Genomic DNA, 16,064 nt, shown 5'->3' with positions numbered 1-16,064 from the left:
CACACACAAAAAAACTCAGCTGTCACCCACCACCCACGAGGGGCTGGGCACAGGTCTCCTCTGGGTTCCCACAGCCCTGGCTGCTTCCACTGCAGTGCTCCAGCCCGGTGCTATTGGCTGCCTCACATACCTACTACTCCACTGGACTGTGAGCTCCTTTAGGAAGAGAACTTGGCTTCATTTTGTCTGCACCCTCACCCTAGCCTATATACAGTAGGTGCTTAATAAATGTTTCATCATTGGGTGGACAGATAGAACCTGGGGGAAAGTAGATGTTTTAGATTTACAAGTGCATTCATTCAGAAAACATTTATTAGGTTCCTACTGTGTGCCAGGTGTGGCTCTAGGCCAGGAGGAAACAGAAGTGAACAGGTAAGTGCCCTGTCCCCTTCTCACTTGCTCCCCAGGTCCTCACCTTCTCTCAGCAGACCCAGCATCAGACTCCTGGCTGGTCCTCCTACCTCCTTCAGGTTCTTCTTGCAGCTACCAGGGAGACCCGCTGATCACCCAGGCTTCCCTTGGCTCCCCTCTGGCTACAGGGTCAGCACGAATGCTGAAATTAGGTGCTGGTGCCCATCTATGGGCTGTCATTGCTGCCTGGGCACCTTGTTCCCACCTCTGCAGCTTTGCGCCAGCTTCTGCTCACAGCAACCTGCTTGCCTGCCCCAGCGCGTCCGTGCTCTCCCCGGCCTCTGCACCTTCCCATATGCTGTTCCTGACACCTGGCTGTCACATCCTTCTTAGGAGGGGCCTGGATCGCTTGCCTGCTGCAGGCAAAGCCTTCTCTGCTTGTTGCTCCAGGCCCCTCCCTTCCACGCACCGCTCAGCCCCCAGCGATGGCACTAAAATGGAAACTGGATCTGGTTGCTCCCTGCTTCTCACCCTTCGACGCTTCCTGTTACACTGAAAGAGAAACCCCCGCCGGCCTCACTGCCCCCACCTCCACCCTGCTACCACCACCCACGTCTGTGCTCCTGGAAGGAACTCTTCTCCCCACACCTCAGAGCCTTTGCACACTGTCTGGACCTCTCTTCCCACCCTCTGCCTGGTCAACCTCCTCCCCTTCTGGGACCTGCTTAAAGGCCGATCCTTAATGAGGCCTTCTTTGGCCTTCATCTCCTCCCACTCTGGGTTGGTGGCCTCCTGTTGATCTGTATGATGGTTTGGGTCTTGTCCATTTCTTCTCATAGGCCAGGGGCCTCAGCATGGGCCACATCATGGAGTCACCCAGAAGCTTTAAACAAGAACCAGTGCAGGAGCCTCAACCCAAACCTATTAACCCTGAGGGCCTGGGCAGTGGCATCCTGTCCTGACAGCCACCTGCCTGCACCCAGAGGGCCTTGCTGGCTGCTGCAGCTGTCCCACGTTCTCACGGTCCCATTCAGCTGCCTCTTGTCTTTATCCATTTGGTTCCCACTCAACCAGAATTGCACACTTTGTCAGCTGCTTAAAATCATCATTGGAGTGAGAGGGAAAAGAGAAAATGAAAGAGAGAAAGAAGGCATCAAAGAAAGGAAGTGAAAGAAGGTGAATGACAAAGGAAAAGGAGAGGGAATAGGATAGGGAAAGGAAGAGACAGAAATTCAAAGTGAAAGCAGGAAGAGAGAGAAGTCGAAGGAAGAGGAAGGACTAGATAAATAGAAAAAGGAAGAGGCTGGGGAGGCAGCGTGGAGGCCACTCCATAGCGCAGAAGGTAGAAATGGTTACTGGTGGTGTATTTTTTGGATTGTTATCATACCCAGGCTGACTTCAATGCAATTCAACAAATGCTTGCTGAGCATCTACTATGTGGCAGTCCCTGTTCTGGAGCTGGGGACACGGCCATGTATAAACATACCTAAATCCCTGCCTCGAGGAGGTGACATCCAGTGGACACAACCTAGAAGACAACGCTGTACTGAAACATTGCCCATTGTCTAGTTTACCCCTTCATGTCACAACCGATGAAGGCAGTACTCAGAGAGGGTGAGTCACTTGTCCAAGGTCACACAGTAAGTCGACAGGCGCACAGGAGCAGAGCTCAGGTTTCTAAACCTGATCTTGAACTTTCTCCCTCCCTGCCTGCTCTATCAGTCCATCCTACATTTCAACCCTCAAGAAAACATTTGCCTGTAACTTAATCTGGACTCAGCTTTCATGTGCAATTATAAGCAAAAAGAAGAAAATGAGAAATATCAGGATATCCAGGCATAAACACGAACATGTTAGAGGCCCTTCTGAGCTTTTTTCTATGCATAGACATTTTCCTATGCATAGACATTGCGAAATTTCTATTTATACAAAATGTAAATTTTTACTTTGTGAATTTTGCATTTAATGATATAGAAGGATCATTTCTCTACAGGATCTTCTGCAGTGCGGTTTTTACAGCTAACTAATATTCTCTGCTATAAGGGAGAGGAAAAAAAGGAGATAGTTCCAGATCAAATCAATTCCCTCTTATTGGACAGTTGGGTTGTTACGAATTTTTACCAACTATAAGCAGAGCTGAGATAAACATGACTGTACATGGCTCTTCTGCACCCTCCAATCACTTTTTGGATATATTCGTGGAAGTCAAATGGCTGAGACTCAGGCATAAACCTTTTTTAAAGGCATTTAATACTTACTGCCTGACAGCCCTTCCAAAGGGATATGTTCATTTATACTCCTGATAGCTCAAACACCACACGGCTGCAGGCCCTTTTAACCTTTGACAGATGTACAGAAGAAAATGGGATCCTGAGGTTTTTCTCACTGGCTTTATTTTTTAACTAATGGAGCTGTCCATATTTTTTTATTAAGACCATTGGCCATTTTGTACTTCCTTTTATATTATTTGCATGTTCATCCCTTTTGCCTATTTTATTTTTCGACATTATTGACACTGTTTTTTTTTTAAAGCTCTTGCTTGCTGCTGGAGAGAGAAACAAATGTGTAATACCCTGTTCTGCACAAAAGCAAGCAGTGAGCAAGGCTGCCTGCCATTCACCCAGCAACAAAGAGATTCATGTAGCTGCCACCAGGGGTCACTCTACGCACACTGCCAGGGCATAGAGGCTGGCGGGATCATCCAGTCACTCCTAAAGCCCCTGACGTGGGATGGTGATCTCAGCTCTGGGATGACAGTGGACAAGGACTTTTTAAGAGCCTGGCTTTTCATCTCTCTGCACGAGCATCTCTGGGACCCTCCAGGCCAGGCACAGCCCTGTGCTGCCCTCTGCCGTAGCATCATTGTAGTGTCATGGTTTGCACATGTGTCTGTCTCCTCTATAAGCTTTTGGAGGGCAAGGTTCATGCCTGGCTCACTGCGCCTGGGACATGGCAGGTGCCCAGTGCACACTCATGGGAAAGCATTCAGACCCATCTGCAGATAAACCACGTTTGTCTTGCCAACTATGAATGGTTCTTACTTCCTTTTACCCTGAGCAGAAACCCTGTCCCCAAACTCCTCCCCATATCAGGGTTTGTCCTTGCAGTGGCCCGTTCCTCTGGGGATCAAGGTTCCAAGTAACTTGCTCTAAAACATGTGACCTCAGGAGGAAGCATATAACCCCAGGCAAGTTACGGGAATCCTCCAGACTACAGGTTTGTGGATAGGGCACTGCCCCGGCTACCTTGTCCAGTTCATGAGTTCCTGTTTAGGAAAGTGCTTTGTGAATACGAAGCAAAGGAAACACACTTTTATAATGACTGCCCTTGCCATAGTTCACACCATGGCTCCCAGAGCACATCAGACATAGCCAAGAGGTCACTGCAGGTGGGGCCAAGACTGTGCCTCCTTCCAGATACTGCTGCTTCCACTTCCTTGGGCAAGTGACTTTACCTCCCTTCCTCAGTGTTCTCCTCTGCAAAGTGAGAATCAATAACTCTACCACCTCATAAGCTTGTTGTGGGGAACGCAACACATTGCCACGCTGGGCAGGCAATAAGCACTCCAAAAGTTGATGAAAGTCAGCTTTCGTGATGATTTTCTATCTGTGGTACACATCTCTGGGACTAGACCCTCCCCACCATTTCCCCATTTCTATGCCTCACTTCCCAGCATTGCCACTGTGAAGCAGTCCCTTCAGCCAGAAGCTTCCTTTTCCCGTGGGCAGTGGAGCAAATAACTTCACCGATGCCTCAAGGCACTCACTCATCAAGCATTTCACAGCTGGTGGCCAGGGACTGGGAATAGAGCTAAAGTGAACCAGTTTTTGATGATGAGGGGCACACAGCTGAGGGATTGGGCATCTGGGCACAGTGAACATCAGGGCCACCAGAGGTGGCTCATGTCACCATGGGGGCACTGAGCTGATGTGAGATCAGGGAAGTCTTCCAGAGGAAGCAACATTCCCAACAAATAAAGAGAAAGTAGCAAGGCTTTCCAACAGCCTGAGTGGGGATGGGCACTAGAAGCTTCCAGACACAGGGACGGCTTACAAGGCAGAAGAGCCTGGCACACTCAGGGACCTGCAGCTCAGTGTGACTGAAGTGGCATACGGAGGACTGGGCTTGAAGGAGCAGAACACCGGGGGCCTTGAATGCCGTGGATAGGAGGTTGAACTTGATCCTGAGGCTGTGGGCAGCCATGGTGGGGTGCTTATGGAGGGAGATCATTTGACAGTCACCACCGTTGTCCAGAGCAAGGTGCTGAAGACCTGTGTGTGGCTCTCGGTCCTCCTGGGTCACTCCCAGTCCTTTGAAGATGCACTGGCAGCCCTGGGCAGTCACACAGCATGCGATGCTCTCTGGACTCTGTGACTTCACAGATGTGCAGAGGCCTGGAAGCCACAGCCGTGGCCACTGAGGCTCATGCAATTTCCACCAAGACATGAAGGGCCGCATCTGGCTTTGCAGTTCCTTATCAATGGGTTCTAACACTTTAATTTATAAATTCCAGGCTGCATTCAACCTGAGAGCTGGTGGCTGGCTAGCTCTTCACATTTCCCAGTGGCCCTCTCAGGAGGAATTCTTCCTTTCCAGGCAGCCCTTTTTGACCTCAAGATGCTGTTTGTGGGCCATCAGCTTCCTTCTGAGAGATGGACAGAGCCTGGCAGCCTTGTCACATGCTGCAGCCTGGGTCCAGCCCCCACTCCAACACCAGGGTCCTCCCCCAGTGACCCACAGACTCCACAGGGCTCATTTCCTTGCCTTTCCTCTGCCCCTACCTCCTTCACCCAATCTGTTTTGTCATCCTGTGGGGCAGGGTCTTGTCTCACTCCCCAGCCCCTGTACTGAGCTCAGACTGGAGCCAAGCACACGCACCAAGTGGGTACCATCAAATCCTGACTGTTGACCTGTTGACCAGTATTTACTGAAGAAACAGGGCGTGGGACACAGCTATGGGATCAGCTCACCAAAGGGCAAATCCTGGTCCCACCATATTACCGTCTGAATTTTCATGTCCCCCCAAAACTCATCTGTTAAAACCCATATCCCCAAAGGGATGTTATTAGGAAGCGGTGCTGAGTCCCCTCCAAGGGCAACCCATCGGTAAGTGGCAGGAGAGCCCACCTCCACCGGAAGTTAGAGCAAGCGATACCAGAAACACAAAAGCCATGATAAAATGGATACACACACACAGCCAAAGCAAGCCTCTTGCTAGTCAAAATTCTCCTAACCTGGTTTTTCAAGGGCCATGGTTTTAGACTGCTGGAAGGCAGAATCAGTGATTACCCAATGACATTTTTTTCTTTTATTTTTTGAGACAGAGTCTCGTTCTGCCAGGCTGGAGTGCAATGGCGCGATCTCAGCTCACTGCAACCTCTGCCCCCCAGAGTTCAAGCGATTCTCCTGCCTCAGCCTCCTGAGTAGCTGGGATTACAGGCGCATGCCACCATGCCCAGATAATTTTTGTATTTTTAGTAGAGACAGGGTTTCACCATGTTGGACAGGCTGGTCACTTTAGGTCAGGAGTTCGTGTTCCATGATATTTTATGCTGAGAATGTTATCCAGCGTTTGTTCAGCGGGGTCCTGCCATCACGGTCTCTTGGGTTCTTCCCTCTGACACCACCAGGGAGACAATTGCCACTATTTCCCATCCAGTAGAAATCCACAGGGGAGATGGCATGTCCCAAGAAACTAGTGTCCTAAACAAGCCAAGAAGCCAGATCATCTGCTTGCAGCCTCACAGGGCTGAAAAGGGGCCTGAACCCACACAGGCTCTGATAACGGAGTCAGTGCTATCTTCCCTCCTTCCTCCTTGCACTTAATAAATATTCACCCAGCACCTCTTCCGTGCCAAGGACTGTGCTAGTGCTGGGAATGCAGCAGAAAATTAAGAGGACAGTGCCTGTCTTGCAAGATGCGTGTTTTGGTTGAAGTAAATGAATGAATAAATAAATGTATAGCATGTCAGTGTGCCTGCGGCACTCGGCAAACACCAGGAAGGCAGAGCGCACCCAGCCCCAGCCCTGCCCTTGGGAGGCTCAGCGCAGCACTGACAGCCATGTGTGTGAGGGCCCTGGGAGGACAAAAGAGGCTCCTGGGGTCAGGGAATACCTGGAGGAGGAGAAGAGACCATAAGCCGTCATCTGCCACATTACTTCGTGGAGTGGGTTGAATTGTGCCTTCCCAAAAGAAATAGTACCTGAGAGTGTGGCCTTTGTTGAAAATAGTGTTTTTGCAGATGTGATCAAATTAAGGTGAGGCCGTACTGGATTATGCTGGGTCCTAATCCGATAAAGATCTGGTGTCCATATAAGAAGAGAAGAGACACAGAAACAGACACACAGAGGAAAGAGGCCAAGAGAAAATAGAGGCAGAAATCAGAGTGATGCATCTGCAAGCCAAAGATTGCCAGGAGCCACCAGAAGCTGGGTGTGGCAAGGAGCAGACTGTCCCCTAGAGCCTCAGGAGGAAGCATGGCCCCACTGCCACCTTGATTTCCGACTTCTGGCTCCCAGACCTAGGAGAAAATAAATGTCTGCCGTTTTAAGTCAGCAGGTTTGAGGTACTTTGTTACAGCAGCCCCAGGAAAATAACATGCTGTGCCTTGCCTGTTTCCTCAAGGCCCAACCTGCAGCCCCGGGAATACCCCAGGTGACCTGGCCCTTACCTGCAGCAGCTAGCTCCAAACCAGCTGGGAACACCTTGCCTGCTGCTGTCACTCTGTCCCCAGGCCTGTGGCTGGCTGGGGCCCCTCCTGCCCACTCAGACAATGCTCTCCTGCCCCAGAGCTTCCCCCCGCCAGGTGGGCTCAGATCCCTGGCAGCCTGACTCAGGGTCGCTGCTGGTGCCATCCTCATGTCCTTGGAGGGCGGCTCTCAGCTGCATGAGCACCCACCGCTGCCTCTGGGAAACTCCCAGCCCAGGAGGCTGGGTGGATATGAAAGGAAAGGCAGGGAATGGGAATTACACTGGGGCCTCACTCCTTGGTTGTGTGACCCTGGACAGGACACTGCATCTCTGAGCCTTCTGCCTCCTCTATGAAGCAGACAGGAGGACACCTACCTGGCCATGTCGCTTGAGGATTAACCGAGTAACAGATGGGCAGCTCCCAAGATGAAAGCCAGCCCCTTCCCCTCACCTCCTCTCACATCCCAGGTCTTCTGCCAGCCAGCGGGCTTCACCCACCTGCTCTGCCCTGCAGCAGACCCAGGTAAAAGCTCTCAGCTCCTCGGCCCAGACAGCCGTCCCCAGATGGCCCTTTGCACAAGGCCACTGCAGTTCTCTCAGTCTCCCCAGCCAATCCACAGGATGCTGGGACACAGGAGCTGGTGACCACAGGCCCCACCCACCCTAGGGACATGTTAGCCTGAGCTCCCACCAGCCATTCAGGCAGCTCAATGGTGACAAATTACACTCACATCTAAACTGTTCCAGTCCAGGATAAGCCCTCAGGAAAAATAAATAAAAAGTCAAGAGAGAGAAAATTACAATGTAGGTAGTGAGGGTGATTTACCCAACATCGTACTAGATGAGCACAAGCCCAGGAAGAGATGAGGAGGAGGGTGGCAATGGTGATGGTGATGGTTATGAGGGTGGTAATGGTGATGATGGTGATGGTGGTGATGGTGATGGTGATGTTGGTGATGATGTGATGGTGATGTTGATGATGGTGGTGATGGTGATGATGGTGATGGTGGTGATGATGGTGATGGTGATGATGTGATAGTGATGATGGTGATGATGGTGATGGTGATTATGGTGATGTGATGGTGATGTTGATGATGGTGGTGATGGTGATGATGTGATGGTGATGTTGATGATAGTGGTGATGGTGATGATGTGATGGTGATGTTGATGATGGTGGTGATGTGATGGTGATGATAGTGATGATGGTGATGTTGATGATGGTGGTGATGTGATGGTGATGATAGTGATGATGGTGATGATGGTGATGGTGATGTTGATGATGGTGGTGATGGTGATGATGTAATGGTGATGACAGTGATGATGGTGATGATGGTGATGGTGGTGATGGTGATGGTGATGTTGGTGATGATGGTGATGGTGATGGTGACTGTGATGGTGATAGTGATGATGGTGATGATGTGATGGTGATGTTGATGATGGTGGTGATGGTGATGATGTGATGGTGATGTTGATGATGGTGGTGATGGTGATGATGTGATGGTGATGTTGATGATGGTGGTGATGTGATGGTGATGATAGTGATGATGGTGATGTTGATGATGGTGGTGATGTGATGGTGATGATAGTGATGATGGTGATGATGGTGATGGTGATGTTGATGATGGTGGTGATGGTGATGATGTAATGGTGATGACAGTGATGATGGTGATGATGGTGATGGTGGTGATGGTGATGGTGATGTTGGTGATGATGGTGATGGTGATGGTGACTGTGATGGTGATAGTGATGATGGTGATGATGTGATGGTGATGTTGATGATGGTGGTGATGGTGATGATGGTGATGGTGATGATGGTGATGGTGATGTTGGTGATGATGGTGATGGTGATGGTGATGATGGTGATGGTGGTGATGGTGATGATAGTGATGATGGTGATGATGGTGATGGTGATGTTGATGATGGTGGTGATGGTGATGATGTAATGGTGATGATAGTGATGATGGTGATGATGGTGATGGTGGTGATGGTGATGGTGATGTTGGTGATGATGGTGATGATGGTGATGGTGATGATGGTGATGGTGGTGATGGTGATGATGATGTTGGTGATGATGGTGATGATGGTGATGGTGATGATGGTGATGGTGATGTTGGTGATGATGGTGATGGTGATGGTGACTGTGATGGTGATCGTGATTATGGTGATGATGTGATGGTGATGTTGATGATGGTGGTGATGGTGATGGTGATGTTGGTGATGGTGATGATGTGATGGTGATGATGATGGTGATGGTGGTGATGGTGATGGTGATGTTGGTGATGATGGTGATGGTGGTGATGATGTGATGGTAATGGTGATGATGGTGATGATGGTGATGGTGGTGATGATGGTGATGATGATGATGTGATTGTGATGATGGTGATAATGGTGATGGTGGTGATGGTGATCGTGATGGTGATGATGGTGATGATGTGATAGTGATGATGGTGATGGTGGTGATGGTGATGATGTGATGGTGATGATAGTGATGATGCTGATGGTGATGATGGTGATGGTGATGATGGTGATGGTGATGATGGTGATGGTGATTATGGTGATGATGTGATGGTGATGGTGATGATGTGATGGTGATGATGTGATGGTGACGATGTGATGGTGATGATAGTGATGATGGTGATGATGGTGATGGTGATGATGTGATGGTGATGATGGTGATGGTGGTGATGGTGATGGTGATGTTGGTGATGATGGTGATAGTGATGATGATGTGGTGGTGATGGTGATGGTGATGGTGATTATGGTGATGATGTGATGGTGATGTTGATGATGGTGGTGATGGTGATGATGGTGATGGTGGTGATGATGGTGATGGTGATGATGTGATGGTGATGATAGTGATGATGGTGATGATGGTGATGGTGATGATGCTGATGGTGATGATGTGATAGTGATGATGGTGATGGTGGTGATGCTGATGATGTGATGGTGATGATAGTGATGATGCTGATGGTGATGATGGTGATGGTGATGATGGTGATGGTGATGATGGTGATGGTGATGATGTGATGGTGATGATGATGGTGATGGTGGTGATGGTGATGGTGATGTTGGTGATGATGGTGATGGTGGTGATGATGTGATGGTAATGGTGATGATGGTGATGATGGTGATGGTGGTGATGATGGTGATGATGATGATGTGATTGTGATGATGGTGATAATGGTGATGGTGGTGATGGTGATCGTGATGGTGATGATGGTGATGGTGATGATGTGATAGTGATGATGGTGATGATGGTGATGGTGATGATGATGGTGGTGATGGTGATGATGTGATGGTGATGATAGTGATGATGGCAATGGTGATGATGTGATAGTGATGATAGTGATGATGGTGATGGTGATGATGGTGATGGTGATGATAGTGATGATGGCGATGGTGATGGTGGTGATGGTGATGTTGGTGATGATGGTGATAGTGATGATGTGATGGTGATGGTGATGGTGGTGATGGTGGTGATGGTGATAGTGGTGATGATGCTGACAGTGACAGAAGCTAGATTCGACTGATCACTCAAAATATACTGGGCACTGAGCTAAGAGCTTTCCCTGTACTTTCTCACTTCATCCTCACAACCACACCAGGATGCACTAGTATTATCATCATCCCAGTATTAGTCCCATTTCACACTTGGGAAACTGAGGCACAGAGAATTTAGGAACGTGCCTGAAAGCATCTCCGCTGGTAGGAGGCAGAGCTGTGCTGGAATCCTCCATCATCTCCACTTGCATTCCCGCCTGCAACTCTGAATATGAGCATCTTGCTCCACTCCAATGTTGAAGGCTCAGCATTCTACACTCCACAGGTTCCTGAGCTACAACCCTGCTTTTTCAGCTACTCTGCTGATGAGAGACCAAGGCAGAAGTGGCTGGGGACCACACTTGATGGGCAATTTAGGGAGCTTTTAAAAGAAGTGTGACTGTGCAGGCCAGCCTAGAGTGCAGCCTTGAGAACTGAGCCCCACAGGAGATGCAGTTCCCCTGGGCCACTGGGACTTTTATAAGAGGAAGCATGAAACCTTGAGAAGGTCACAGACACACATTGACAAGGAGCCAGGGAGCTTATGGCATAGAATCTACTAAATACAGCCACTGCTGCTGCCCTAGGCTCCTCAATAACAAACTCTGACCCCAGGATCTCGAGGTCTCGGCAGCAGGCAGAAGTCATGGCTCTGCTCTGGCCATGTCCTCTTGCTGGCCGCGATACTTAACAGCTGGTGCCTGTGATGATGTCACTTAAACTCCCTGGGTCTCAGCTTCTCTATCTGTTCAGTGGGTAAACAGCACCTGTCTCACAAGGCTGTCCTAAGGATTACATGAGAAAACAGAATGGCCAAGACATGAGCAGTACTTCCTAAATACATAGGTACTCGTGCTATCTCCCAGATAACCATCTTCAAGAAATAGCAGGTAGCTATTTCTGAGAAGTGCGACTGTACACAGCAGCCTGCAGTGCAGCCTTGAAAGCCAAGCCCCATGGGAGGTGCAGTTCCCCTGGGCCACTGGGACTTTTACAAGAGGAAGATAGGATGAATGGAGAGATTGGGGGAAGAAGGACTTAAGCCAACAGTCTAAAGTCTTATGTTTAGGAAAATTACAGAGAGAATTTTAAATGACAATTTCCATCTAGGCACACTTGTTTTCCAAAATTACAACAAGTTGCCAATGTTATACACTTTGTTTTCCTTTTATCTGATGAACATAAGAAGAACAAACAGGAAATGTACAACAGCGAGAATAGGAGGATAAAGCAGTAAGAAGGTCAACTAAGACCACTGATGAAGCCATTAATACATTACTACAATCCTGAGAAAATTCAGATCATTTAAGGTTCCAGGTAATTTTAAATGGATTATCCAGGTTTAAAGATAAATTTTATTTCCAAAAAATGAGCACTCCTCTTTGGGCTAAGGTTGCTCACTCATTTTTCCTTAAATGCAAATTGAGCCACCAGTGGGGAAGCAGGCTGTAGATCTTTTGTGGGAGCTGAGTTAGTACTTCCATTGCAGAACGCAGGCTGCTACAGTAGAAACAATAAACTTTGGACTCTCATCAAATTTTGATCACATTCCAGTTCAGTCCCTTAATAGCTGTGTGACAACAGTTAAAAGATGCTGTCCTCTGAGCCTCAGCTTCTTCAAATGCAAAAGGAAGATGCTAATATCACCTGCCTTCATAAGCATTACATGAAATAACGTCTTTGCAAACACCCAGTATGGAGCCGAGCACACAGTAGGAATACATAAAATGTAAGCTTTTACCCTCCCCTCGATCAAATGAACCAACACATGTCCAGCCTGCCCTCCAGAGTTTAAGAAGCTTGCCCAAGGTCACACAGCGAGTAAATATGCAAACCAGAAAGGGACCCTACCCTGTGTGCTTTCTACTCCACAGTGCTGGGGCCCTCCTGTGTGCTGCTATGGGGACTGAGGCTGCAAAGACCATCATGTCTGGACCCTGCCCTCAAGGAGCTCACAGTCTAAAGAGGGAGAACTGAAGATGCACGCACGCACAGAATTGCCACCAGGGTACTGCTGTCACCTTTGGTGCTACAGGTAAAGTGGGAGAAGAGATGACTGCTTCCAGAGGAGAGGGACTGGACTTCACAAGCACATATGAGTCCCATGGCACAGCATGTTGAAGATTTTGTCTAGCGCAGGGCCTGGCTGTCAGCAGGAACTCATTGGATGTTGGACAGATGGATTGACAAGAGTGAGTGGACAATAAGGGATACAAGGTGGCTGGTTGGCTGCCTGGCCAGTGGCCAGAGGGGTAGATAGATGAACAGATGGTGTGGTGAATGAGAAGATAATGGAACGTGGCTAGACAAGTTGGTGGGCGAGTGCTGGGGTCTGAATGGCTGTGTTCCCCACCACCACCAAATTTATGTGGAAATCCTAATCCTCAATGTGAGGGTGTCAGGTGGCGGAGTCTTTGGGAGGTAATTAGGTTCTGAGGGTGGAGGCTTCATGAATGGTATTAGTACCCTTACTAATTAGTACCCCAGAAGGCTCCCTCTCCCTCCTGCCCTGTGAGGACCTAGTGAGAAGGCACCATCTGTGAACCAGGAAGCAGGCCCTCCCCCAACACCAAATCTGCTGGTGCCTTGATCTTGGACCTCCAGCCTCCAAAAGTGTGAAAAATAAGTTTCTGTTGTTTATAAGCCACCATCTATGGTATTTTTTATAAAAGCCCAAACAGATTTCAACAATGGGAAAACAAGTCGTTTAGTAAGTGGGCTCATAAGTGGCTGCGTGGACAAGCAGGTGTTAGGATGAATGGCAAAATGATGGTGGGTAGGTGGGCGAGTGGTTGGATAGGTGGATGGATGGATGATGGGCAAGTGTGTGCATCTGAGGATGGACAGGTGAGTGGACACCGTTGGTGGACGGGTAGTGAGGTGGACGTGCACTGAATGAGTATGTGAGGTTAGATGGGAGGGTGGGTGGGGAGGTGAGCAGATGCAGTGAAGGACGATGGACAGGGCTGGCAGGGTTGGACGGGTGTAGGAAGAGGAGCCCGGGGAATGGATGGGTCAATGACTTCACCAAGTGGCTGGAGGAGAAGGAGAAAGGCAAAAGATCATTCCTGCTCTGGGTTCCCGCCACTTACCAGGCTGCAGTGACCAACAGGGACCTGGGCTCCCAGCTCCTCTCTCAGGCACTGGTTTTGCTGGGCGAGGTCCTCCACCTGGCCCTGCAGGCCAATCTCTGACAGCTTCAGCCCATAGATCCAGCAGCGCAGCTCCTCCAGCTGCCCGCGGAGCTGGCGCTCGGTGGCCCGGTGCTCCTGCAGCCTGCGCGCCGCCTCTTCCCGCTCGCGCTCGCTGCGCTCTGCCCTCGCCTGCAGGGCGCGCAGTTCCGCGGCCGCCTCGGTGGCGCCCTGGGAGCCCAGGGCCGCGGTGTCCCACTGGGCCAGCAGGAGGCCCGCGGCGCGGCCGAGGCGCCGCACGTCGCACTCCAGCCGCTGCACCTGCTCCCGCAGGACGCGCTCCTGCTCGCGCACCAGGCCCAGCTGGCGCCGCTGGGTCCGCCGGCAGCGCTCCAGGGCCGCCGCCTGCTGCCCCAGTGCCTCGTCCTTGCGCCGCAACCGCTCCTGCAACCGCCGTAGCCACCACTGCTGCCGCCTGGCCACGCTCTCCTTCTCCCGGATCTACAAGTTGGCGGTGGATGAGGGCGTCAGCAAGCCCAAAGGACACACCATGGCTCACATTGGTCCTGTCTTGACTTAACATTTCTGTATTTTGTGCATGGTGCGTTTTTGCATTTTGTGCATTGTAATAGTGCATCAAAGTATGATCTGTTTGACTGTTTTGGCATCCTCTTAAATTTTGCACGGAGGCAAGTGTCTCCCTCACTTCATCCACCCTAGTCTGGGCCCTGCACCTTCAACAGCTCCCTGAGTCCTGGAAGGGAGCTGTGCAGGTGGCAGGATGGCCATCAGCGAGTACACACCCTGACGGCCGCTGGAGATGTCCGGATACTGAATATGTCCGCACCTGAGTGCACACAGCTGCTCCAGAGCCTCCCAGGTGTCCCCATTTCCACCCCAGAACTGCCCAGAGATCCCCATTTCCTACCTACAGGGTCAATGCTTGGCCCACCCAGGGTCACCTGGCCCCAGCAGGTGAGTTGCAATACCAGTGCCACAGCAGCTGTCATTACTGTGGATACTCCACCTGGAGGGAGGTACGTTACTAGCCTGAGAGACACTCAGGAGTGACTTGCATATCACGCAGCTAAAATTCACTGTGGCCAGGATGCCAAGCGCCTTGTATCTGACTCAGGCCTTTTCTTCTTTCATCTGCCCACCTTCCTGGCCGGGGAACACATCTGCCTCCTCCCACCCATAGTCCGTGAGCTGGACTGGGGTGCACAACCCACTGCAAAAATTAGAGCCGTTGCCTACTTTTCAGAATTAATTCAAGCAAAGGGGTAGAACTACGTCTACATTAATCTTTCAACTACTGTCACCTGCCGCTGCTCTTCTGCCAGGGAGCTTCTGGAAAACAAAAACAAACAAGCTAAGAGCAAACGTGAAACAGGAAACCCAGGAACAGCTCAGACAAGCTTTGTTTGATAGTTTTGGAGAACGTGGGGCAGATAAAAGTCAGGGTCAGATTCCCTGGGAGGACAATTCTTCTGGTCTTCCTGAAGGCGTGTATTCTGTAATGATCTTTGCATGGTGCCCGGTGGAGGGATTTCAGAGCCTAGATGGTCTGCCTTTGACAGCTTTCAGAATGACCGCAGGTCACTACAGAAATGAGGCATCTTCATATGCAAATGCTTACTGGAAACATTGACAGCAACAAAGCAAAACTGCCATTTGGTACATACAGGTGCAAAGGGCATGGAAAACTCGCTCAAGCACTCCTGCAAAACTCGCTTCAAAATACAGATGTTTGCAGCGAGAGATTTAGGGTTAGAGGGTTGGGGGCTGGGTGGCAGCTGGGCCAAGGGGCAACTGAGAGACCCTAAGCAATTTCCCTATCACTTTGAACATCTGCCGCCCGTCTGGAAATGGGGTTTTGTGATGAGTCTTTCCCAGGAGCATACACAGCACATGAGACAGATTTAATAAGACGACGCATGTAGAAAAGGGCTTAGTGTTCCCCTGCAGAAACTGCTGGTCCCTGCAGTACCTTTCCCTCCGTAACAGCATGTCACTTGCTGTCACCCTCATCTTTTGCCCCTCATCACACTGTGAACATCATTACAGGGCTGGGTCCAATTCACCTTGGAAATCCTACATTCACATAGGGCACAGCTCGAAAAGTATTTGTGACAATATTTTCCACGGAGACATCACATCAGTGGCGGAGGAATCCCACTCAACACCACTCTACCTATGATAAAACTCCCCTCAGGATGGTAATGATGAGGTACTATGAGCCAAGGAGAAGTAACTCGATTTTCTGCACCTGAAGTTCAGTATAAAGGGGAAAAAAATTCCACTAGGATACCTCCCTGGCATCTCAAGGACTATTTTCAATTTAATTGGAA

At 49.9% G+C, this 16,064-nt stretch overlaps 1 protein-coding gene across 1 annotated transcript in view; it reads right to left on the bottom strand.

Moving 5' to 3' along the window:
- Window positions 1–16,064, bottom strand: part of C3H4orf50 (chromosome 3 C4orf50 homolog) — a 122,236-nt gene that overhangs the window by 98,089 nt on the left and 8,083 nt on the right. Inside the window, exon 3 of the mRNA XM_031010306.3 lies at window positions 13,675–14,214. Coding sequence (XP_030866166.3) covers window positions 13,675–14,214 — 540 coding nt within the window. The remainder of the gene's footprint in view (window positions 1–13,674; window positions 14,215–16,064) is intronic.

Source organism: Gorilla gorilla, chromosome 3, assembly GCF_029281585.2.
Source record: "Gorilla gorilla gorilla isolate KB3781 chromosome 3, NHGRI_mGorGor1-v2.1_pri, whole genome shotgun sequence".
Classification (NCBI taxonomy): domain Eukaryota; kingdom Metazoa; phylum Chordata; class Mammalia; order Primates; family Hominidae; genus Gorilla; species Gorilla gorilla.
Note: the sequence above shows the minus strand (reverse complement) of the source record. Positions and strands in the feature narration are given on the sequence as shown.